This window comes from Gadus macrocephalus, chromosome 11, assembly GCF_031168955.1.
Source record: "Gadus macrocephalus chromosome 11, ASM3116895v1".
Classification (NCBI taxonomy): domain Eukaryota; kingdom Metazoa; phylum Chordata; class Actinopteri; order Gadiformes; family Gadidae; genus Gadus; species Gadus macrocephalus.
The window spans coordinates 22493789-22520022 of NC_082392.1; the positions used below are offsets into that span (position 1 = coordinate 22493789).

The window sequence follows — 26234 nt, forward strand, 5'->3', positions numbered from 1 at the left end:
AAATGTTCCCAATCAGACTTTAAAGCCATGATTTTCTTCCTTGCTGCTGCTGCGTTACTACCGGAGCAACTGTAAGTGCTTTTGCCTAAACCTGTGAAACGCTGGCTTGAAACCATACTTTAAAGGTCCCATGACATGACAATCTCACTTGGTGAGGTTTTCTAACATAAATATGAGTTCCCCTAGCCTGCCTATGGTCCCCCAGTGGCTAAAACTTGCGTTTGGTGTAAAACGAGCACTAGCTGTTCTGCTCGCCTTTGAAAAAACGGAGGCTCAAGCGCGCTGATTTGGAATGTCTTTATTTATGTCGTCATAAAGCATCTAAGCTCCTCCCCTTACTCTGCCTGGCTCGCCCATGAGACACGACCGTGCGAGCGCCACATGTGTGTGTGTGAATACACACACTGTAACACAAGTGTTTCTTGTTGGTTCTTTGACGTCTCTTGTATTTCCACAACGAGACTGTAGTGGGGTTTATCTCAGCCATGGTTGAGAAGGAATTGGGGGAAAGGAACCTTGGCTTTGACTCGCTGAAGTACATGAACTGCGACATGCCGCCAGTTGCCTCGAGGCACCATCGCCACGAAGCACCACCGCCCGGCAGCCGGCAGCCGGCAGCCGGCAGCAGGCAGCTGGCAGCCGGCATCTGGCAGCCGGCAGCAGGCAGCGCGCGGTTCAGTCGACTTCAGATTGATGTGAAAGTGGAAGAACCAGAGACGTCGCAGAACCCGACAAAGTCGTTTGTGATTCATAATATCGTCTGGAGGCGCACACAGCTTTTGGCCGTGATAATATGTATTATATGATATAGATATCTATGTATTATATGATATTATTTAGATATAGAGTTCAAGGACTGTAATGCAAGTGTTGTACACTTCCTTGTTATTTGGATAACGTTCTGCTTTTGGTGTTATGGCGCATAACACTCGGACTCTCGTCTCTGGAATTTCTACAACGAGACTCGTAGTGGGGGTTATCTCAGCCAAGGTTGAGAATGAATTGGGGGGAAGGAACTTTGGCTTTGAATCCCTCAAGAACATGAACCACGACATGGAGGAGAAAGGGATTGTTGGCGGCGAATGTCTCCCGCTTGAGCCCCGCTTCCCGCTGCCGAGGGACCACCACCGGAGGCGGAGGTGCCTAAGCGCTGCCCGGCAACAATCCCTTTCTCCTCCTTGTCGCGGTTCAGTCTACTTCACATTGATGTGGACGTGGAAGAACCAGGAACGTCTGAGAACTCAACGCGGTCGTTTGAGATTCATAATATCGGCTCACACAGCTTTTGGCCGTGATAATATATATTATATGATATAGATATCTATGTAGGCTATATGATAATATTTAGATATAGAGCTCCAGGACTCCCGTGTGTTCTAGAATATTTACAGAACACGGCTAAAGGCTGTGTGCGCCTCGCCATTGCGATACATCCACTGTAAACAGAGCGCGTGGTATTGGCTGCAAGCTGCTCAGGGCCACACCCCCACCCTCCTCCTTGACCCGCCTCGCTCCTCCTCATTTGCATTATAGATACAGACACCAAAACAGCGCATTTGGGGGAAGCTCAATGTGCAACTGGCTCGGAGTGGCTGTAACTCTGCACCACGGCTGAATTTCAGGAACGTCTTTGAATACTGTGTTAGTTGCCCACTAATACCTTTATTAAAGAACACATAAAATAGCATGTCATGGGACTTTTAAACGTCTGTTACAGTAGAAATGACTGAGCCGTTCATTTGGCAGATGTTGATAAATCCAGCAGCTATTAAACAGATATACCCGGCGACCCTCATTCCCGTCTACATGAGTGGACATGTTCTCGCGAGATGTAGCCAGTTTTCAGAGAAGGCAACGGACGGCACGGGAAGACTGATGGTCAGACCGTCGTGTAGTGTGGAATACCGAAGTTGGCCCAGACTTCGTCCACGACTACCAGGGGAAGTGGTTAAATTCCCTGTAGAGAAAGGCATTAACACTGCCAGGGTTAGGGATTATATTCCCGGTGTATCTCAGTAGGTAGAGCAATGCACTTACATTGCTGGGGTTGGGGGTTTTAATCTGTGTATTTTAGTAGGTAGAGCAATGCACTTACATTGCTGGGGTTGGAGGTTATATCCTGGGTGTACCTTCTGGGGGAGAATTTAGGGGTTACACTTACCAGAACAGACGCCCTGTTGGCTGTAGTACCCGGCACCACAGTCCGCCACACACTCCCCGTCCTTGAGCAAGGCAGCAGGATCAGAACAGACCAGGCAGTCCTGCTGGCCAGCACTGAAACACTCCGAACATGATGGGTGGCAGTCTGTGTGTGTGTTTGTTGTTTGTTGGGGATACAGAAGCAGAACTTTTACATAACATTATCAAAATGGCCTCAAAGAAATAATGATTCATACATTAAATATATAATAAATATATTAATTAATAGCAAGGGTAACATCATTTTATGATAAAAGACAAAGATGTCTCTCTCTCTCTCTGTCTGCCTCGGTTCTCTCTCTTCTCTTGTTGTGTCTCTGTGTGTGGTCGCCAGCGTCTGCATGTCTGAGCAGCAGAGTTTTGTGTTTGTGTGTGTGTGTTTGTCATGGGGGTTCATTCACAGAAACTTTTCCGAGATGGGAGGGGAGAGTGGTGAAAAATGAGAGGAAAAAAGGAGAGGAGACAAGAGGAGAGGTTTAAGGAAGTGTGATTATGTGTGGTTTGGAAACCCTAGGCTGTAAGACGGTTTTATTACATCCTTTAGTAGCTTCAACACAACACCCCAGAAAGCAGAAATACTAGAGTACAGATGCAGTCAAGAGTTTAAAAATGTAATAATTATGTACATATATGCACCCTGACAGACAGATGTACAGACAGCGAGACAGCAGTTATAAACAGTGCTAATAAAGCGAAGACCCACCGAATAATGTTAGTGATGATATATTGTATGTGTGCAAGACATTCTTCGCCTCATGTTTGTAACCAGAGAAGAATGGAACAGGAAGAGGAGACACTCTGACCATTCACTTGATGAAATATTAAAGCAGCTTTCCCCATGAAGATATTCTGAACCTTAAGCAATAAAATGAAATGTAGTGTGGTTCATGTAAAACATATGTATGTATATATATATACATACACACATCTGTACAACACTCCCAATATACACAACTACCTATCGAGTAAAAATCGTACTATACTATATATGTACTGTACTGTACATCTAAAGCGGTGGTTTTCCAACACCCCCTCGAAGATAATGTACCCCTTTCAAAAGCACAAAACAGCTTTTCACATCCGTTATTACGATGATCTGAAGTCGGAAAGTCTATACATTTTTTTAGATCATATTCTGAGTGCCCATTGCAACCGTTCCCAGTGCCCCTAGGGGCAGGCGTATGCATACGCAGTGAGAAACACTGCTCTATATAGTATACAAAGGAATAAATAATGAATGAATGGAGAAGTGAAAACAACAAGCAATGAAAGAAAGAGGGACAAACAAGCAATGAAAGAAAGAGGGACAGAGAGAGAGAGAGAGAGAGAGAGAGAGAGAGAGAGAGAGAGAGAGAGAGAGAGAGAGAGAGAGAGAGAGAGAGAGAGAGAGAGAGAGAGAGATTAAAGCGGGAATGAGAAAGAGACAGAAGGCATTTTTTAACTGCCAAGCCGGTTTGGTCGCGGCTCGCCCGGCAATTTCACTGTCTTGCCTTTGTAAGACAGAGGGGGTAAAATCCCCTGGAAAAGGTGGGGCTGCGCACGGAGTGTAGACTCAGGAAGTAAAACAAGGTACTGACACTGAATAATCTGCATACTACGTATGTCTTTATATTTTTATGATTCAAGAGATTCATATGCAAGAATTTGTATACATCTGAGTGTAGGCTAAAAACGCGATTAACTATTAACAAGTGCAAAACATATTCGATATTTTGCTGACTACTTGTTTTTTATCCCGACAAAAGTCTTGTAAGGACAGTTCCTCTGCGTCTTTCTCGTAGATCGCAGCATCTTTCCCCGTCTTCGTTTACTGCGACTGCATCCCCTTCTCTCACATGATCAGGAGCTTGCGGATTTCACCGTCTCCGCTTAGCAGGGGTTGACAAGTTACCACAAAAAAAATAGTTCCACATTTCTTGACAGCGATCTGCTTAGCAACAGTGAATTATCAAATATAATTCACCGCCGGAAGATGTTATATATAAGATAAAAAGAAGAAGAAATATTTTTATTTTGATTGGTTTAACCGCCACCCGCCCGAATTTAACAATTTTTTGTCGGGGTCATCCCCCCGATCCGCGGTTTAGCCGCGGAGTCCGCGGCTGCAAACGCCAACTGCGCATCTCTAACGTGTGGACCATGCCAGGAAAAAGGCGGGCATAAGACGGCCATATTTGGTAGTGCAAAACTTCTAGCGAGAGAGAGACACAGAGAGAGACACAGAGACAGGGAAGGAGACACAGAGAGACAGAGAGATACGGGGGGTCTCACCACTGCAGTGTGTGTGGAGGTGCTGGTATGACCCGGGAGGGCAGGAGGGGACACAGCGCCCCCTATCAGCGGTGAGCAGTAGAGACGCTGCGCAGGAATCACATCCCCACTCCCTGCTGCAGGACGCACAGGACGGCTGACAAGCTGGGGGGGAGGCCACACCAACTGGTTAGATACCGGGGGCTGTTACTAAGGTTACCAGGGGCTGCCGCTATGGTTACCAGGGGCTGTATCTATGGTTACTAGAGGATGTATCTAAGGTGACCATCTACATATTTATCGTGGTGTAACCATGGTGATGAAAGGACCTCTACCTGTGCAGGTGTGTCCATCCGGTCGGTAACCATGGGGACAGACTGTCAAGCAGCGGCCGAGGTGGACGAGAGAATTCGAGTCCCGGCAGGTCAGGCAGAGGTCAGCACTTCCCGAGCACGATGCACAGTCACTCTGACACTGAACTACAAACACACACACAACACACCCTTCATCACTGTTGGTTTAAAGGGAAATTCCGGCGAAAATTGAACCAAGGGTCTTTGTTTTGGCCTGAAAACCCATCAAATAAACCCTCCAGATAACTTTTTGATTGAAAATCGAGTATTTGAGTTTGCCCGCCGCAATGTTGGCGTCCATGTTATTGGCTTGGGGCATTGAGTTTCGCATCCAAATCTGCATTTTTGAACCACTAATATTGTTAAAAATAGCTCTGAACCTCTGCTATAGCATGACTAGGGTCCCTACACATAAAACGAAGCACAAACAACTTAGTTTGCAAACCCAGAGTTTATTTAAAAAGACAGTTCAACAAGCATTACCGGTAGGTCTGTGTTTACAGGAAGTCCACACAAGTCGATTCCTGAATGCGCCGGAGTTCAGTTCAAGGAGGAAAGTTTTGGAATTTATAATTTATATAATTTATATTTAAACATAATAAATAGCAAGTGTTGACATGTAAATTAAAGGACTTGCATATGTAAGTTACATTTACAAAATATATATTCACTACAATCAAGCATGGCACGTTGTTGACAGAAGACGCACACGTGATTGACGCATAGAATGACCGAATGCGCCGGAGTTCAGTTCAAGGAGGAAAGTTTTGGAATTTAGAATTTATATTTATAAATAATATATAGCAAGTGTTGACACGTGAATTAAAGGACTTGCATATGTAAGTTACAGTTACAAAATATTTATTCGCTACAATCAAGCATGGCACATTGTTGAAGACGCACTGTACACGTGATTAACGCATAGAGTGAAGGACAGCTCAAGCACCGGAGAAGACGACCCATCTACAGCTTGAAGTCAAGATAGTGAGATTGTTCGTGTTTGTGTTTTCCCCGGCTGCGGAAAACAAATGAAAAGTTACACCCCAGAAACTTTCCATAGACTGCCATCGCAGTACAATGACCGATCTCTGGTAGACCAGTGGCTTATTGTTTTGAATATGGACTTTGAGACGCCAATCGAGATGCTGATGCAGAAGGATCACCGTGTCTGCGGTGCTCATTTCACATTTGTCTTTTAGCAACATAAACGGATCTTGCTCAGCTGTTACCAATGGGGTCAACATGTAGGCTACTTCATTCAACACTTCACAACCATTCAGCCCCCATCCCCCACCCATCTCAGCAAGACGGCCACAACCCCCCTTTTTTGACACCTTGAGGAGCTTCAATCGATAGATTACCATTTGGTTAACCAAATGCTTAATGGGCAATGCTGCCCTACAATGGCAATAAAAACTCCTGGCTTCAGCCAATGCATTGGACTTCTCCTTGCAACGTTTTTTTTATTGTTTGTTGTATGTTATTGTACCGTTATTACACAAATATCTGACCACAATTGTTAAACATTCGGAAGCGACAAATAAGCAAATAACTTTACCTCAAGTCTATCCGTAGCCACTTGCTGCACTCGTGGAATAGCATTCTTCTTCAATGACATTTATAAATATAAATGTAACATAAAAATAAAACTTTCCTCCTTGAACTGAACTACGGCGCATTCGGTCACTCTATGCCCATGCTTGATTGTAGCGAATAAATATTTTGTAACTGTAACTTACCGGTACATATGCAAGTCCTTTAATTTACGTGTCAACAGTTGCTATATATTATTTATAAATATAAATTATATAAATTATGTATTCCAAAACTTTCCTCCTTGAACTGAACTCCAGCGCATTCGGCAATCAACTTCTGTGGACTTCCTGTAAACACAGACCTACCGGTAATGCTTGTTAAACTGTCTTTTTAAATAAACTCCGGTTTACAAACTAAGTTGTTTGTGCTTCGTTTTATGTGCAGGGACCCTAGCCATGCTACTGCAGAGGTTTGGTGCTATTTCTAACAATATTATTTGATAAAAAAATGCCGATTTGGAAGCGAAACACAATGCCCCAAGTATATAATAACATGGACGCCAAACATTGCGCCGGGCAAACTCAAACACTCGATTTTCAATGAAAAAGGTATCTTGAGGCCTTAATTGCTGGGTTTTCATGCCAAAATAAAAATACCCTGGGTTAAATTTTTGCCGGAATTACACTTTAATGTATAGAATCCAAAATGATCTCCCCCTCCAAAGAGAGGAGACACACACACACACACACACACACACACACACACACACACACACACACACACACACACACACACACACACACACACACACACAGGTAACAGACCATTGGTGCACTGAGGGCAGCAGTGTCCGTCCTGGGGCAGGGCCAAGGACCCGGATGGGCAGATAGGACAGGTGCGTAGGTAGCATGTCACCTGGCCGTCCTCACACTCACACTCCCGACAAGCTCCCTCTGTCCAGCGAGCCCCATTCTACCAGGGAGAGGGTTAGATGTTACCCCTGACCAGAAGCCCACTCACTGACTCCAACTAACCCTCCATCGTCTCCATGTGGGCCTCTCTGGTTTAGATCATATCTCACAGAGATCTGGCCACTGGATCTGCATCGTTTCACAACACGTCTCTCCTCCCTCCCTAGGTCACCAGCCTCTGAGGTCCACTATTAAGGCTGGCACTGCCTCCACTGTGTGGAAATCATTCTGAGAGATTTCTCCAGATGTTCTAGATTCTCAGTTCAGGCTCTCTTCATGTGTTGCACCACGTTGGCGGATCTACTTAGCTGACTCGTGCACCGTCTCTGATTTGTGACTACCCTGCACTAGTAGTCTAGATCGCGCTTTGTTGAATTATACATTTCTTGTAGTGTTTTAGACATTTGGAAATTGTTGTTGAGAAGGCACTTTCACTTGTGACATCTACTTTGTACATATATAATTTGTTAGGGATGGCCTCACCACTTACATAAAGAAGGACTAACCTTGTATCTCTGATCCTTATGCTTACTGTGCACTCGGTCCAAACATTATTTTGAGATGTTGGTTGCTTGCTTTGAATGTTCTTATCTTTCCTTTTAAGTTGCTTTGTATAAAAGTGTGTCTTAACGACTAAATTTAAAGGTAATTAACCATAACCAACCCTAAACCTAACCAAACATAACTCATCATAACCCTAACTATTCACACAGAAAACGGATAGAAAATCTTTACCTGGTGAGGACGATTCTGGAAAACACAGGAAGTTGTCATGGAAACACAGTGAGGACAGCACTTCCCCTGCAGGCGCACCACTTCCTGTCCCTGCGGGGGAATAGGAAACACATCATAACTATACCTCATATACTTAACCATCTCTAAGCTAATGAAGCAAGGCATCACAGGAGCCGTATTTACCTGCTGGCAGGTTAGGCGGCCACACTCTGCGTTCCTGCAGACCACCTGACCTCGCTCGCAGGAGCAATATTCACAGCCTGTCCCGTTCCACATGTCACCATGGTAACGCAGTGTGCCGTCATAGAGACAGGAGCCCCTGGTCGCCACGCATTCCTCACAGCACTGACCGGCCCGCTGCGCTTTAGACTCACCCTAGAACACAACCAGAACTAGAACCATTAGAACCCTAGGCTCGTCCTAGAACACAAACACAAGTAGAACCAGCAGTTTAATGTTTAATATTTTTGTAAAATGATACAGTATAATAAAATGCATGGCAATGGATGGCGCTGTGTGAAACATCAGGGTTCTGAGCAGAGATGGAAGCGCTGTGTGACATAAAAAAAACTTTGTTGAATTTGAAGGACATGCCACAATGTGACATGATGTGGCCCAGTGCACCTGGTTTGAGACCGCTTTTGACTGACCCTGGAACAGACCAGGACTACAACCAACAGAACCTGAGACTAACAGACCAGGACTACAACCATCAGAACCTGAGACTAACAGACCAGGACTAGAACCATCAGAACCTGAGACTTAACAGACCAGGACTACAACCATCAGAACAATTAGAACCAACTAGAACTGTGTGTGTGTGTGTGTGTGTGTGTGTGTGTGTGTGTGTGTGTGTGTGTGTGTGTGTGTGTGTGTGTGTGTGTGTGTGTGTGTGTGTGTGTGTGTGTGTGTGTGTGTGTGTGTGTCCAGACCAGACTACAACCATCAGAACCTGAGACTAACAGACCAGGACTAGAACCATCAGAACAATAAGAACCAACTAGAACTGTGTGTGTGTGTGTGTGAGAGAGTGAGTGTGTGAGAGTGAGTGTGTGAGAGAGTGAGTGTGTGAGAGAGTGAGAGTGAGAGTGTGTGTGTGTGTGTGTGTGTGTGTGTGTGTGTGTGTGTGTGTGTGTGTGTGTGTGTGTGTGTGTGTGTGTGTGTGTGTGTGTGTGTGTGTCCAGACCAGACTACAACCATCAGAACCTGAGACTAATGCCGCTTTTCCACCGCACATGTAGCTCGACTCGACACGACTCGACACGACACGACTCGACACGGTAGCAGCACGGGTGCTTTTCCACCGCAAATAGTACCTCCTGGACGTGGGCGGGGTCGGCTGCGCGAAAGGGCCGTGACGTATTTGTGTACGCGACGCAAACAACACATACGCAACCCACACATGGACAGAACCCACATAACAACAATGGAGGACATCGATCGCATTACTATTATTAGCTGGCATGTTGAAGAAGTTGGAGAAGTGGAACATGTTGGCTGCGGCGCTGCTATGGATGTTACCAGCATGGTTGCCATGTCGCTCTCGTGGCTTCGTCACACTCTCTGGCCAATCAGTCGCCGGCCGTCTGCCGACGTCACCTTTTAGCATCGGCTCAGCTCGCTTGGAACCTAGAGCGAGTAGGTACTAGAAAAAGCAGCCACTTCAGGTACCAGATACCATGGTACCGCGGTGGAAATGCAAAAAATGCGAGCTGAGTCGAGTCGTGTCGAGTCGTGTCGAGCTGGTACCATGCAGTGGAAAAGCGGCATTACAGACCAGGACTAGAACCATCAGAACAATAAGAACCAACTAGAACTGTGTGTGTGTGTGTGTGTGTGTGTGTGTGTGTGTGTGTGTGTGTGTGTGTGTGTGTGTGTGTGTGTGTGTGTGTGTGTGTGTGAGAGAGTGAGTGTGTGAGAGAGTGAGTGTGTGAGAGAGTGAGAGTGTGTGTGTGTGTGTGTGTGTGTGTGTGTGTGTGTGTGTGTGTGTGTGTGTGTGTGTGTGTGTGTGTGTGTGTGTGTGTGTGTGTGTGTGTGTGTGTGTGTGAGTGAGTGAGTGAGTGAGTGAGTGAGTGAGTGAGTGTGTGTGTGTGTGTGTGTGTGTGTGGGGGGGAGGTACCTTGGGACAAGTGATGTCTGGGCAGGTGTGTGTGTGACAGCGAGACTGTCCGCGGTCACAAACACAGGTGGTGCAGGAGTCCTTCTGCCACTGCTCTCCATGCTTAAAGACACACACACATACAGAAACACACACACACACACACAACTCAATGTAAGGAGGAGAACAGAAGAGGAGGAAGGGAGAAGAAGATTAGGAGGAGAGGAAGAGGAGGAGGAGTTGCGGGAGGACAGAAGGTTGGAGAAAAACGGTTAAATTTGTTCCAAAACCGAACCTTTTTTACTCTCCTCAAAACGATTTGAAATGCAGACCGTAAAAGCTCCGGTGGGCGTGAGGAGAGGGAGAGGAGTAGGAGAAAGATGAGGAGCAGGAGGAGCAAGGGAGGTACCTGGTGTTGTTCTCCTCCAGACAGACAGGGGTTGGAGACACACCGAGGACAGCAGCCCCCAGCAGGGATAACCAGGTTCTGCTCCTGAGAGACAAACACAGGTCATAGGTTCAATCCCACCGTCTAGCGTTTTCAAAGATCCCATATCATGCTTTTTTAGGATTAATATTGCATTTGGGGGTACTACTAGAATACTGCACTGTCTGCACAGTCTGACGTCACACTGTTGCAGAAGTAATGTTTGAGGCAAATGAGCTGTTTCACGCATTGATTGAGTGGTGTTCAAGGTGGGCGCGAATAACCTTGCTCGGACTTTGATTTTTATAGCTTAGCAGACGTAAATGTATACTTACGTCATATAACAGTCTAAAGCAAAGGGAAAAGTAAAAAAAGCATGATGTCATCCTTTTAAAACGTTGTGAAGTCGAGATTCGGACCAGGATCAAGGTTTTAGGGTTACCCCCTTAATGAATGGTATGTATAAGACTGAATGTACGTACGGGCTGGCAGGTCACCGGCTGGCACTCAGCAGCAGAGCAGGCGATGTCACCGTCCTGACAGACACACCTGGAGCAGGGAGTGGAGCTCCACACGTCTCCATGACTGAAGAGCTCACCCTGCACAGAGCAGGAGGCTACACACACACACACACACACACACACACACATATTAAAACACACGCACACAAACATGTCAATACACATGCACAAATTACTATCCCCCCCCAAATACACACACACACACACACACACACACACACACACACACACACACACACACACACATATCAACACACATGCATAAATTACCCCCCACACACACACACACACACACACACACACACACACACACACACACACACACACACACACACACACACACACACACACACACACAATTAAACACCCATACACACACCCCCACATCCCCACCTACCTCCAGTTCGGACACAGATCGGGCAGCATTGTCCTGCTAAGGTGCGGAGTGTCTGGTGTGGGGGGCAGAGGAGGGGAGGGCAGGGGAGGGGGGAGCAGGACACACTCCCCCCAGAACACACACACTCCTCACAGGGGGAGGGGCTCCACTGGCTGTTGTCCTGGAGACACACAAACCAACACACAAACGCTACTACTGGAAACGTTGGTAAGGTAGTACATTACGGCTGACAATAGGAGATGAGCAGGGAGGAGGAGGAGAGGAGGAGAGAGAAGGAGTGGAGGAGGCTCTTTACTCCATAGGTGAGTCCCTGGTGCTGGCAGAGGTCTTGAGATGTTGACACACACTCGGGACAGCAGCCATCAGCTGGGATCCTCAACCGCTCACCCTACACACACACACACACACACACAATAATTATCAAATGTAAACATTTGCTGTGTCTGAATTGCTAGGATATTTCCTATATCGTCGATACCTATTTAGGAAGCTTCCTTGTTAGGAACCTGCTTTGTGAAAGCGCTTCACAAAGTGATACTGCCTAATGCTGAATATACACAGCAGTGTGCAGAGTTGTTTGCATTTTACTTCAAAGTCACTCAAACGTGTACACAAGGGGGCACTATAGTGTTTCCGACCCCAAATGTACATGAACCAACAGCAAACATAACCAATCAGTGACTAGAGAGAGTTGCTCACCTCTGGGAGGACAGCACGTCTTTGCATATTCTTAAGTCCATGACCAGGGTTAAGGATGAGTGACTGTTTAGTGTCGGCAGAGAGCCATTCGGATTTAAGTAACACAGTGAGGGACATCACAAGGTCAGGTGATCGTGATTAAGGTATAAATGAGGAGAAATCATAAAAAGCTAACTGACTAAATTACTAACTAACTAACCAATCAGCTCACCAGCAATCTCACTAACCCAGCTCACCTTGTGGTAGTCACAGCGGGGGTTGGGGCAGCGGGGGGGCAGGCAGACGGTGATGTCACCGTAGCAGGTGCACGACTCACAGGCAGGGCCTCGCCACGATGTCGCAGTCTGGAGAGAGACGGGAGAGAGACGTCAAACACACAGGAAACCCTTCAAATACAAGAGGAAACAAATCAGACACACAAGAACCAGAGATCACATCAGAGATGAAAGACCAGACCAGAGATCACATCAGAGAGCAGACCAGAGATCACATCAGAGATCAAAGAGCAGACCAGAGATCACATCAGAGATCAAAGAGCAGACCAGAGATCACATCAGAGATCAAAGAGCAGACCAAAGATCACATCAGAGATCAAAGAGCAGATTAGAGATCGTAGAGCAGACCAGAGATCACATATGAGATCAAAGAGCAAACCAGAGTTCATAGAGCAGACCAGAGATTACATCAGAGATCATAGAGCAGAGCAGAGCTCAAACAGGAGACCAGAGGTCAAGGTAGAGTGCGTGTCAGGTATATGTAAAATGTGTGTAAAGTTTGTGTCGATGCCTCAGCCAAGACCATGTTGAAGGAGGATTAGAAGAAGGGTTGAAGGAATCTGAAACATATGGTTAACAATTAGCTAAAGAGGCTGTTATCGATTAGCCCACTGTGGCTAACTGCCTGCATAGAACCAGAGGAGGTCAATACTTCAGGAAAGAATCCCTGATTTACGGAAGTGCGGCCTGGACCTGGATATAAAACCCTTTGGGTATTAGGTTAGAGACCAACCTCAGCAACACATTAAAACCAGTTACCAGAAGCCGATTAAACCTGTTCAAACCAAACCAAATGAACGAGAAAGCCAACAGTAGAGGTGGAATCTCTGCCAATGTAACATTCCTTGCCATGTTTGCCCTATGCTACTTTTAGAGCTGCACTCTTAAAAAGACAATGTAGACGGCCGTCGAGGTGAGACGTTAACAGGCCTCTGTGCTAGCAGGGCTGAATAACAAACTGGGGCCAGAGTTTGTGAGTTGGACGGATGCGAGCTGCCAGGCTGAGCAGAAGGTAATTGAATGAGAATGGAGCCAGTGGTGGAGGGGTGTTGAGGAGAGGAAAGAGATTGAAGATATTTCCGAAGCAAATCCAATCTACGGAAGACATGACAGCTCATTGCACTTCAGCGCACCAGACCCAGTTTACAGCACGTAGCTCATGGCAAGTAGCTCCTAGCACCTAGCGCATAGAAAACCCCTCTTAGCATCAAGTAAATAGTTCTAAAAGGAATAATCCAACCTTATGGAACAGAGTTTGTTCATACATTCATATATGACAAAGCACCTAGCTTATAGCCCCACGCTCATAGCCCCAGTTTATAGGTTTAAGCTCATAGCGGTTAACTACCGTAATAGCAGCGAGCTCATAGCACCTAGCTCAATGCACCTTACTCACAGCAGCTAACTCATAGCAGCTAGCTCATAGCAAGAAGCTTATTGCACCTGGCTTAAAGCAACCAACTGATAGCAACTAGCTAATAGCACCTACCTCATAGCACCTAATCATGGTACAACATATCTGAAGCATCCCTTTACAGGCTAAATCTCTTTGATGTCTTCTTGACACATGAAGGCAAACACTTTCTGAGAAAAACACAACTACAATATCTACATGTACTACAGAGTAGCAAAGTTGTCTGGTATGGTTTACTGTTCACGTTGACCTCCCAGAACACAGCAGTGTGGACTGAGTTCTGGCATTACTCTCTTCATTCTAATCGGAGCTGTAATTGGATTCTAATCTATTAATTTACTGACCTTTAAAGGCCCACTATGCAACTTTTTTAGCCAAAATTACATTAATTATGCTGGTTGAGAGTTATTCTGACCATTTCTGGGTCGTCATGGGTCATTGCCCCATGTCACCTCTCCAAGGAAAAAGCGCATATGCAACTTGCTCTGTTCGGACCGACACAATCCGGATGTGACGCAGCGGAAGTATCCAATCGCGCCTCGAAAATGTAGTCAAATTGTTGTTTCGAAAATGCTTTACGGCACAGACAAACACCCAAACATGGCACCGGCTAGATATAAACAGCCAGTTGCGAGGCAATTGTTGCATTCATCATGGATCAATCGACTGATAAGGGACCCAAGAGGCGACTGTCGGTGGAACAAAAGAAGAATGGACCAGAAAAGAGATCAGACACGAGTGAAAGGAGAACTATGCAACTTTTTTGGCTTGATTTACCTTAATATAACAGGCTAAAGGTACGGCCACACCAACCGCGTTGCTCGCGGTAGGGGCGTTGAAAATCGGCATTTTTGCATAGGGAACCATTGGTCTAGGCGCGGTACACGCGGTGAAGCGGTGAAGCGGTGAAGCGTTGCGTTGCGTTGGGGGCTTTAGGCGCGGAAGTTGCACGTAATTACGCACGGAAACGCAGTACCGCGCCCACCGCACCAACGCCCGGAGTTCAGAAAATTTAACTTTCACCGCTTCAACGCGTGACGCTAAGCCACGGTAGCCAATCAGCGTGGAGCTTGACCCGACGTCACTGGCAGAGAGTAGTGAGTTTGCACAGAAGCATACGGCCGACATCTTTCTTTATTCTGGGTGGAAATAGTGACATAGTTACGCCATTACATGCGTTTATGGAAACATTTCTAGCGAGAAATGTGCATTTTACTTTCAGAATGTTCGCTCGGTGAATGTGAAGGATGTTTGGTTTGATAGTTATGACGAAGAGGGAACGCTCCGTTCACTTGCATGGACAGAGTCTCTGGTTGCTCAGCAACCTCAACGTCTTGGCGGACTATTTCTCTGCTGATCAACACTACGAATGCTGGAAACACACCAGACACACCATGTGAAGTTATTTAACCCGATTAGTGTTATTTATATCCGAGATTATTTAATCTAACCCGATCTAAGCTCTATCATGCACGGTTTCCTACCTCGGACTCCAGCGCAGCCACGGCCGACATCTTTCTTTATTCTGGGTGGAAATAGTTACATAGTTACGCCATTAAATGCGTTTATGGAAACATTTTTAGCGAGAAATGTGCATTTTAATTTCATAATTTTTGCTCAGTGAATGTGAAGGATGTTTGGTTTGATAGTTATGACGAAGAGGGAACGCTCCGTTCACTTGCATGGACATGGACTCATCTAGCTGCGGTGGCGCGGTGACGCGCTGGAGCGTTGAACCACCACACACCGGTCAAGCTCGGTACTCGCGGTGTCCAACGCGAGCAACGCGGTTGGTGTGTGGCCGCACCTTAAAGGCACCCAGTGCAACTTTATGTAAACATTCAATGAAAAATAAACATTCAATTTCTAGTCTTTTTTACACGTAGTAAGTTTCAATAACTCCATACCATTACATATCGACATTCAAGGAGCAAAGATGAGACGTCGTTGTGTGGTGAGAACTGATAGAAAATCGTAAACAACAACAATCGCCGGTGGGGAGAAGCCATTTTTCCATTGACTGGAAGCCTGCTTTATTTATTGTAGGTTACAAAAAATAAAGAAAATGGCGGCATTGTTGTTGTTATCGATTTTGTATCAGTTCTCACCACACAACGACGTCTCATCTTTGCTGCTTAAATGTCGGTATGTAATGGTATGGAGTTATTGAAACTTACTACGTGTAAAAAAGACTAGAAAGGGGGCGCTAGTGAGCAAGTGATGGAGTAGACGTGTTTTGCTTGAGCTCCTCTCCGATTAATCGAGTTTTGCAGAAAGAAAGACTATTTATTGTACAATTCCCACTTTTAAGTGAGGCTGCATACGTTTCTACCGGCAACGAAACATAATGGTCCGTAAAAAGCCGAGAACTAATGATGAAAGCCCAGCATCTCCGTCGGCCGACGAGGGGGCTAGCGACGGGGCACCCGAGCTAACCATGCTATCAGCGGACGGTACCCCTGACTTGGCCGTCATTCTCACAGCCATAAGCGACATGAGCAAGAAGATGGACGATGGATTTCAAGCACTGGAGGTGTCTCTTCAAATCACGCAGGCTACCCTGACTGAACACGGTCAACGGATAGCTACGGTGGAAGAAGCAAGCAGCGACCACGATACCCGGCTATCTATCCTAGAGCAACAGGGGCTACGGCTGGAGAATGCTAACAAGCTTCTCCAGGACAAAGTGATTGATCTTGAGGCGCGCTCAAGGCGCCAAAACATAAAAGTGGTCGGGCTACCAGAAAGAGCTGAAGGTGGTCGCCCCACAGAATTTTTCGCCAGCTTCATTAAAGATTTATTGGGGGCAGAAAACTTCCCGAACCCAATAGAGATTGACCGAGCGCATAGACTGGGAGCTCAGCCGGCTACTGACCCCGCACGCCCCAGAGTCATGATAGCCAAGATCCACAGCTACCGGCTGAAGGATCAGATAATGCGGCTGTCACAACAAAAATACCCGCTGAGCTACAAGGGGAAGCAAATTCATATCTTTCCAGACCTCCCGGCGGAGATAATGAAGCGGCGCCAGCTCTTCGAGGGCGCGAGGAAGAGGCTAAGAGAGGCAGGCCTGCGGACCGGATTCATCTATCCCGCTCGGCTCCGTGTTACCCAGGGCACCGATACATCGATACTCAATACCCTGGAGGAGGCTAAGAGGTTTGCCGACAACATGCCGGGCAGGTCGGTGGCGCCAGTGTGATAACTTTGTCGGGGTTGGCTAACTTTGGCTAGTGGGTGTTCGGACCAACTTTCACATCCAACCTCGACTGGGAACCATGGTCACTTTATTGTGGGGTAGGCTTGAAGCCAGAGGACAGTATCTTAAGCCCAGCTGCACAGACTTTGTTCGTGTTCATCTATGTCCATCCCGCCGACACTGAATAGACTGCGTGCATCGGCTAACGTGAGCCCGGGCCATGCACGAGCTAAAGCTGAGCCACGGACACATATTTACTTACAGGTTCAGCGCTGGGCTATATGTATGTGTAGTTTTGATGGTTTGATGGTTTTGTTGGTGTTAAATGTGACTTAACATGTTCCGGAAGCAGGTTGATTGTACAGGATGGGTCCCTGTTCTTTTATTTTATGGGAAACGTTACTATGTTTGATACTTTTATTTGTACATCGGAGGGGGGGCAGCTAAGTTCTTAACTAGCTAGCGGTTCTACAGCATAGCATTTAGCTGGCCTTTGGGCTGAATAGGCTAGATGGCTGGAGTAACCCCCAGTTACAGTATGCTAGGGTATTTTCCCTCACTTTGTTTGGGAAAGTGGGGAGGATGGGAGGGCATGTTCAAGGGATGTATGTGTTTTTGTATTAGTGGTCTAACTGTGTTTTTGTTTGGGGCAAACTATGGTGTCACTGCACGGGTATTTCGAATTATAACTTTGTATGGTACCCGGGGGTGATGATACACGTGGGGGGGTTACTATGGTGAGCTGGAACGTGTGTGGCATGGGTCATCCAATTAAACGAGCTAAAGTGTTCTCGCATCTTAAATCCCTATCGGCTGATATTGCGTTCCTCCAAGAAACTCACATTAGACCGTCAGAGCGGAACCGGCTGCGATGTAGATGGGCGGACCAGATATTTCAATCCGCATTTTCAAGCAAAGCACGCGGTGTGGCAATTATTATTAAGAAAAACATAGATTTTAAACATGTCTCTACAATAAGTGACCCAAATGGTCGTTTTCTTATAGTGACTGGGTACCTTTGCTCTGTTCATGTAACGCTTCTTAACATTTACGGTCCGAATATTGATGACGCTGCCTTTTTCCGCAAAACCTTTGATACGTTACCTGACCTTTCGGGCACAAATGTGATTGCTGGGGGGGACTACAATGTAATCCTTGATTGGTGTCTGGACAGGTCGTCAAAGAAAACGAGCTACCCTTCTAATGCATCTACAGTTCTGAAAAACTTGATTTCAACTACTAATTTAGTTGACATCTGGAGAATACAACACCCCACAGACAGAGACTATTCCTTTTTTTCAAAAATGCACAATTCGTATTCTCGTATTGATTATTTTTTATTAGACTCAAAACTCTTACCCAATGTAATAGACACCAAATATCACAACATCCTGATCTCGGATCATGCCCCAACAGCTATTATTCTTGACTTTAAAAGATCCAAGCAGCGAGCTAATTGGCGGCTACGCCCCTCACTGCTCAATGACGGAAATTTTTGTAAATACATGTCGGGGAAAATCACTGATTATTTGGAGACCAATGATACCTCGGATGTCTCTGACTCCACATTGTGGGAAACTTTTAAAGTGGTCATGAGAGGTTATATCATTTCATATGAAGGGTTTTTAAAGAAATCTAGGGAAAGACGTTTAAAGGAGGTTGACTTGGAGCTCTCTTCGCTGGAGACATTATACAGAAACACGAATAACCCCCAAACTTTGCAAAATATTCTTAGTCTTAAACACGAGTATAACACTATTTTAACTAGTCAAGTCAGTGATCAGCTTCTCAGACTTAAACAACGTTATTTTGAATTAGGGGACAAACCACATACTTTGTTAGCCCGCCAGCTCAGAGGGCAACAAGCCAGCAGATCCATACATACAATAAAATCTAGTGGGGGTATGCCTTTAACTGATCCGAAACAGATAAATAATCGCTTTAAGGAATACTACAAGGAGCTGTATAAATCCAAAGCTGATGGTGATATTGACGCATGGTTAAAAAAGCTAGACATACCAAAACTAGACGGCGCCTCCCGCGAGACCTTAAACTCTGTGATGTCCCCTGCCGAAATCACAGACGCTATTAGGTCGCTGCATAACGGCAAGAGTCCTGGGCCAGATGGTTACGTAGTCGAATTCTATAAGAAGTTTGCAGACCAGGTAACCCCGATCCTGCATAGAATGTTTTCTGACTCAATCGAAGTGAAGAGGCTCCCACCAACACTGTATAACGCAAACATTTCTCTCTTGTTGAAACAGGACAGGGAGGAAACTAACCCGTCCTCATATCGACCAATTTCTATGCTTAACTTGGATTTTAAGATTTTCACAAAAATTCTGGCAATTAGACTAAACAAGTTTATAGAATCCATTATTCACACAGATCAGACCGGGTTCATCCCCAATAGGTTCTCATTTTTTAATGTTAGAAGAGTCCTAAATATAATGTATAACAAATTTGACAGCTCTTGGACGCGGAAAAGGCTTTCGACCAGGTTGAGTGGAGCAGTACCTGCTCAAGGTACTGGAGGAGTTCGGTCTCGGGGCTTCTTTTATTTCCTGGGTGCGTTTAATATACGCCCATCCCACCGCCTCCATTCTAACGAACCAGGACAGGTCCACACCCTTCGCCCTTCAGAGGGGTACGCGTCAGGGCTGCCCCCTCTCGCCGCTCCTCTTTGCGTTGGCCATCGAGCCTCTGGCTATTAGTATAAGAGGGCACGCACTGATAAAGCCAATAACACTAGGTGGGATGGATCACAAGATTTCTCTGTACGCGGATGACATCGCCATCTTTGTATCCGACCCCGAGAATTCCGTCCCTCACCTACTCCAGCTAATTGATTCTTTCGGCGAAGTCTCTGGCTACACCATAAACTGGCAAAAAAGTGAACTCTTGTCGTTGACAGCAGATCTGGACCCAACATTCCTAGCCAATACGCAGTTTAAAACAAATTTGGTCAGTATAAAGTACCTGGGCATTAAATTATCAAAAAATCCAAAGACTCTTTTTAAGATAAATTTCATGGAAAGGTTGAAAAAACTAAAGGAGAACGTAGAGAAATGGAGAACGTTACCAATCTCCCTTATTGGCCGTGTGAATGCAATAAAGATGGTCTCCCTGCCGAGATTTCTGTATCTATTTCAGAATGTGCCAATTTATATTCCCAAATCGTACTTTAAGTAGATTGATTCTATTATAATGCCTTTCATTTGGGGATATAAATCGCATAGGATCTCAAAAGCCCATCTTCAGAAACCCAGGGAGCATGGTGGACTGGGGTTACCGTGTTTTTTACACTATTATTGGGCTGCCAGTGCTAGAGTGATGGTGTACTGGCAATTTGCACAAGAAAAGGACGTTAGACCTGCTCTGCCCCCCTGGTTGGCCATTGAAAAAAGCCTGACCCCAAAAACTTCTCTTACTGCGACCCTTTTCTCTTCTCCCAGACCCCTTGCCTCGTTCAGGGAAGACCACTTTACCCTGTCCAACGGTCAGAGAATTTGGAACCAAATTAGAAAGGCATGTGAACTACGGAACACATCCATTCATGCCCCAATCTGGCATAATCATGCCTTCCCCCCATCGTTCACAGACTCAGCATTTAAGGATTGGAGTCGGAAGGGAATAGTGACAGTAGAAGACCTTTATATAAATGGTCACTTTGCTTCATTTGATCAGCTTGTATCAAAGTTTTCACTCTCGAAAACTCAATTCTTCAGGTATCTACAGCTGAGAAATTATGTCAGACAAAATATACCATCCTTTGAGTCCTTGCCTGCAGATGATTCAATGTCCAAAATTTTGCTGGGCTCACCAGAAGCTAAAAACCTGATTTCATCTTTCGTAGGAATATTTTTGAACCAGCAGGACAAATCCACTTTAAAAATAAAGCAGACCTGGGAAAGAGACTTAAACATCGAAATTTCTGACGATGTCTGGGAGGGAGCACTAAAAAACATAAAATCCTGCTCTATAAACTCGAGGCTCCAGCTAATTCAATTTAAGGTCATACTTAGATTGCACTACTCTAAGGTTAAACTGCATAACTTTTTCCCAAATCTCTCGCCTTTATGTAACAGATGTAAGATCGCCGAGGGTACGCTTGCCCACCACTTTTGGGACTGTCCAAATCTTTACAACTTTTGGTGTCTGGTATTCCAATGGTATTCTACTGTTTTGAATGTTTCTTTGACCCCTGATCCTGAAACCGCTCTCTTCGGACATTCCACAACCCTGGAAAATCTAGACCATAATGCTCGCACAATTCTGGTTTATGGCATGGTAATTGCTAAGAGATGTATTCTGAAATTGTGGAAATCAGATTCAGCCCCCCAGTTTGACACTTGGTTAAGCGAACTAATGGGCATTCTACATGTTGAGAGGCTGAGATATGACCTGTCCGGCAACTCTCAAAAGTTCCTCGCCATATGGAACCCAGTGCTGCAGCACATCAAGGACTGAAATATCTGCCCCCTTAGTGCCACTCGCCCTGATGGGTACCTCTTTTGAATTCTGCAGTGAAGAGAATATTTTGATGTACGTGTGAAATTTGCCCCAACTTTATTACTTTTTTCTTTTTATTTATTTTTTATTATTATTTATTTACTTTTATAGTTTATACTCTTAATTATTGTCTTACTTTTATTTTATTTTATTTATTATTATTTATTTATTTTTTCTGTGTATATCTTGACTCATTGTTACAAGGTTTGCTACTTAGTTGTACATCCAGATAGTGTTTACATATTATTGTAATTTTGACTGTCCTGTCTGATTGTGTGAGGGAGGGGGGAGGGGGGAGGGGGGGGTACGTATTGTATGTGTCTACTTATTCTGATTTTTTTTCTGTATGTGTGAAGTTGTATATGTAAAAACCACGAAAATAAAAGTTTAAAAAAAAGACTAGAAATTGAATGTTTATTTTTAAGCCTCGAAAGTTGCACTGGGTGCCTGTCATTGCGATGGTTCTATTATACATTTTTGTTTGATTGTTCGTTGTTTCGACTCCCCCTTGCGCATCTTGGCGGAGAAAAGGAATATGTTTCTGCCGGCGACCCGCCGCCCACTCTCGCGGGAGTCTCGGGTCTCGCGAAGTAACGAATTGCTTTACGGCACAGACCCCCAAACACGGAACCGGCTCGATATAAACACAAGTAACTAAGGGATTGTTACATTCATCATAGATCAGCCGACTAAAAAGAGACAGAGAAACCCAATGTCGGAGGAACAGAAGAAGAGAAAAGGGAGACTGACCGACAGAGAGGCCAGACACGAGTAAACGTTGGGCAAGCTTTTCAGGAATAGCGTGAACTGAAAGAAAAAGAAGCCTGCAAATCAGACGCCGACTTGGCCGTGTTGCTTTTGAAATTGAAAGTACCCTTGGGTGAACTTTGTCTTCGTGGTATTCTTGATGTTGATCGTCTCTGTACAAATGTGTTTGCTCAACCATTTTGTTGTGAGCCCTGTAAAAATTGTTTTCTCGACCGTTTTGTTGTGAGCCCTGTATGTTTCTAGCTTGCAACCATATAAACACCTTTGTTTCCATGGGTGTTTTGCTGTTCGTCTGTCTCGTCCCCCAGACACAGACTGAATCCCCGAATCCAGGTTCTTGTTTATTTAGATTATTATGTTGGCCAACACTCTTACACTGATTGTTCTGTTCAACCTAAGATAAAACAATTATAATCTAGGATATAAATTCTCCCCGTCAACTATAAAAAAGGATGGATTTATGTTTATTGCAATACAAATACACCATTTTAAAAATGTATAACCTTGCCTACACTTTATGAACATCTACTTCGGACATGGCTCCACGCATTCGCCGGCTTCTTTGAAAACAAATGCACATGGCTCGCGTAGTGCATTGGGAAGGGTCGTCAACGAGTTGTTAAATAGTTTGTAAAAGTTGTATCGTGAACCTACGGACTTCAGGTGGGGGTTTCATTCCGTCTGCGCACGGCACCTTCTCAACGATAATCAATGATCTTCCTCCCACTCAGGGTGAAAATGGTAGGTCTTAGCTCGTTTCCCCTCAGCCATGCCAACGTTTAGGAGTGTGTAACTACTGTTGACGGCTTTCAACTGCTGTTGACAGCGCATGCGCTACCGCGCGTATATGTCCCGCGCAAATTTTATTTTATTAAAAAAAAATAAAAAATTAAATAAATCTTCACCCCTCGCGGTCGACTTGGGATCTGTCGGCGATCGACTGGTAGACCGCGATCGACTGGTTGGGCACCCCTGCATTAGACAGTCAACCTTTAACCCATTCAACCTTCAGGGAAGGTCTCTGATCACCAGGGGCTGTTACCAAGGGAACTCTTACTATGGGAACTGATACCAAGGGAACTGTTATCAGGGGCTTTTACCAAGGGAACGGTTACAAAGGTAGCTGTCATCAAGGGCTTTTACCAAGGTAATTGTAATCAGTGAAACGTCACCAAGGGAACCGTTCCAAGGGCACCGTCATCCGACACATTAGATCATCAAGAAAATACTCTGTTTTTATGTTTTAAGTCTCGGTTCAACATGGGCACATAATGACGTATTATTCCATGAGATGACTGTCTCAATTAGGCAGAACAACAGCCTGTTATGATTGTGCTAAACGAACAAGGCTTGATTAATATTTAAGAGATTTAAAGGCCTTGTGATATTCCGTTTAACCACTCAAGTTCCCATCGTCTTGCTGTCTTGCATGTTGCACATCGCTAAATGCAGGATGTGAAAATATTGTTCAGGGAAGCTGAAATAATTGAAAGGGTAAGCCTCATTCCAGCCATCTGACCTCAACAGAGACTCACGTGGTCCAGGACCCTAAATAATGGACCAGGACTGAAGACCGCAGAGTTGCTACCCAACACACCTCAGAGAGGAAGGCTCGTAAACTTCGATTAGCACCACACAACAACAGCACTACCGCCCCCAACCGCAGCAGTAGAAATACAACACACAATGGTCATTAGTTCCTGACCTGACCTTTCAACCACTAGATAGGTCATCCACTTGAGCTTTGAACCAGGAAACATTAAAGTAGATACAAAGGCAGACAGGGAAAGGGGGTGGTGTGAAGTACAGATCAAGATCCTATGCCCTGACCCTAGGTCCTGACCCTAAATACAAGCTAGACTCTTATCCTAGACCCTTCTGAAGAGCCTGACCCAACCCGTGCGGATTGAGGTAAACACGCAACATGTGTAGAGCAACAGACAACCTGAAGCCAGACAGAAGGTTATTTGTTAACCCAAGGATGTGATTTGACCACTTGCATCCTTGTGAGAGCTTTAATAATACATATCCTTTGTGTCTTTTCATGGTGGAAACATCCAGCCCGCGTCCTCCTGTCCCCACTAGTGAGATGAAGACCTCCTCTCTAAACCACCCCTCCATCGCTCAGAGGAACCGCAGAGTTTCAGCATCACAGCATTTTCTCAGGCTACAGAACTGAGGATCTAAAATAGTCAACGTTTGTATAATGTATCAATAATTTTCCACTTCAACTTCAACTTTCAATAAGTCAACTGTGACATTAGAATCAACTTCATACATGTGGAAAAATGTATTTGACAACAAGGTGCAGTACTGTGTCAAAGAAAAATGCAAAGCCAAGGAATGGGTTTTTATCTGCACTTTCAAAGCTGATAGTATGAACGTGAAGAAGTTTAAGACAATTAGAAATTAGACAAATTTAACCCAAAACAAAAATATACTTGTTTTTTAGTACTAGTATATGTACTATTTTCGTAGAAGTATATGTAGTTTTAGTAATAATAAGTAATAGTGGCGTTAATCCTTTAGTAATATTCAGGTAGTAGCTATAGTACTGTTAAACTTCCGTAGTAGTACAAAGGTACTAGATATAATACAGAAATGCTGTACATTTCCGTCAGCACAGTGGCATGCTGGGACATTGAGTCTAAGTGAACGGGCTTCCACATATGAACAATATTGATCCACAGGTTCCCATATGTTCAGAACACCTGCTAGTTGCAATGTAGCCAGAGAGAATCAGATATCTAGAAGCCCAGATGTAATGTGGTATTTATTCAGAAAGTGAACCTCAGATCCCCAAGCCCTACCTGTTGTTACCACTGAGTTGAACTTTGACCTCAGGGTCTGACAGAACTATTGGAGTGAGGGAATGTAACAGAACAAGCAGCAGAGTGCCGAGAGGCTTTGATGGTGAAGGCAAGCGGAGGACTAGATCAGACTGCTTCTCAGTACTTCTCAGACTGCTGAGAAGTACTTCTCAGCAGTGTTTTTTTCTAAATGCTTTCGATGCACTTTTCTTTGTCTCTTTTAATCGTATTTCATCCTTTTCAAATCTACATACAGCTTGTACAATTTCTACTATTCATATTATATAGATATAGCTATAACTTATATAAATATAAACATTTGTCTAATCTGTGGAGTGAGCAGCCAAGTGATGGGGTCTAAAATAATTATAATACAGGCACCCTTTAACTTAAAATATTAAAATAATGAATCGACTGGGGTTACACCACTGGAGGGTTTTTTGTAACCTTCACACTTGTGCTTTAAAGATCTTTTTTCACACATCTACAACTCATTATTTTCTGAGCTTGTGGTTGTGAAGGAGAGAGGTGCGTTACACCCTCCTCCATTCCTTCCACCACTGCAGCAGAGTGTGTCAGTGGGGGAAAGACATGATGTCCTTCTGCCTGATGCTGCACTCCATCCCTAACGCCTCCCTAACAACACCAGGGATAGGGTGTACTACCTCCTTCAACAGTCGTTCCAAAATACGCAGTGATTTGCATTAAGTTTCCCGCTTGCAGCAGATTTCCACTGCTGTCCAGATCAGATCAGCCAATGTTGGGAGTCCGGCTCTTATTAAATAGATCTGCACAAGCAGTGTTCAAACACTTTTGATTAAAGTGTTGTTAAACCACCTTGATATTTAGGCCCCGTCCACACAAAGCTGATTTCATCGCGAAACCGCAAAGGTCTTGTACGGTTCGGCCTTCCGTCCACACGAAGCCGGCGAATCCGCTGACCGAAACCGTAAACTTCTGAAACCACCCTCGGAGGTGGTTTCAAATCTACCCGGTTTCGTTTTGGATTCGTGTGGACGCCTGAAACCGACTGAAACCGTAAACCATGACGTCATCGCCCCACCCCTCGA

The 26234-nt window shown here is 45.0% G+C and overlaps 1 protein-coding gene across 3 annotated transcripts in view; it reads right to left on the bottom strand.

Moving 5' to 3' along the window:
* The window catches only part of fras1 (Fraser extracellular matrix complex subunit 1), a 157282-nt gene that overhangs the window by 85985 nt on the left and 45063 nt on the right, over window positions 1–26234 (bottom strand). For all 3 annotated transcript variants that reach the window (XM_060065890.1, XM_060065889.1, XM_060065888.1), the window contains exons 3-14: window positions 12423–12530; window positions 11783–11875; window positions 11488–11647; window positions 11052–11185; window positions 10552–10635; window positions 10164–10265; window positions 8228–8419; window positions 8045–8134; window positions 7163–7310; window positions 4785–4928; window positions 4471–4614; window positions 2162–2305 (exon numbers count right to left, since the gene is read on the bottom strand). In XM_060065890.1, the coding sequence (XP_059921873.1) occupies window positions 2162–2305; window positions 4471–4614; window positions 4785–4928; window positions 7163–7310; window positions 8045–8134; window positions 8228–8419; window positions 10164–10265; window positions 10552–10635; window positions 11052–11185; window positions 11488–11647; window positions 11783–11875; window positions 12423–12530 (1543 nt within the window). The remainder of the gene's footprint in view (window positions 1–2161; window positions 2306–4470; window positions 4615–4784; window positions 4929–7162; window positions 7311–8044; window positions 8135–8227; window positions 8420–10163; window positions 10266–10551; window positions 10636–11051; window positions 11186–11487; window positions 11648–11782; window positions 11876–12422; window positions 12531–26234) is intronic.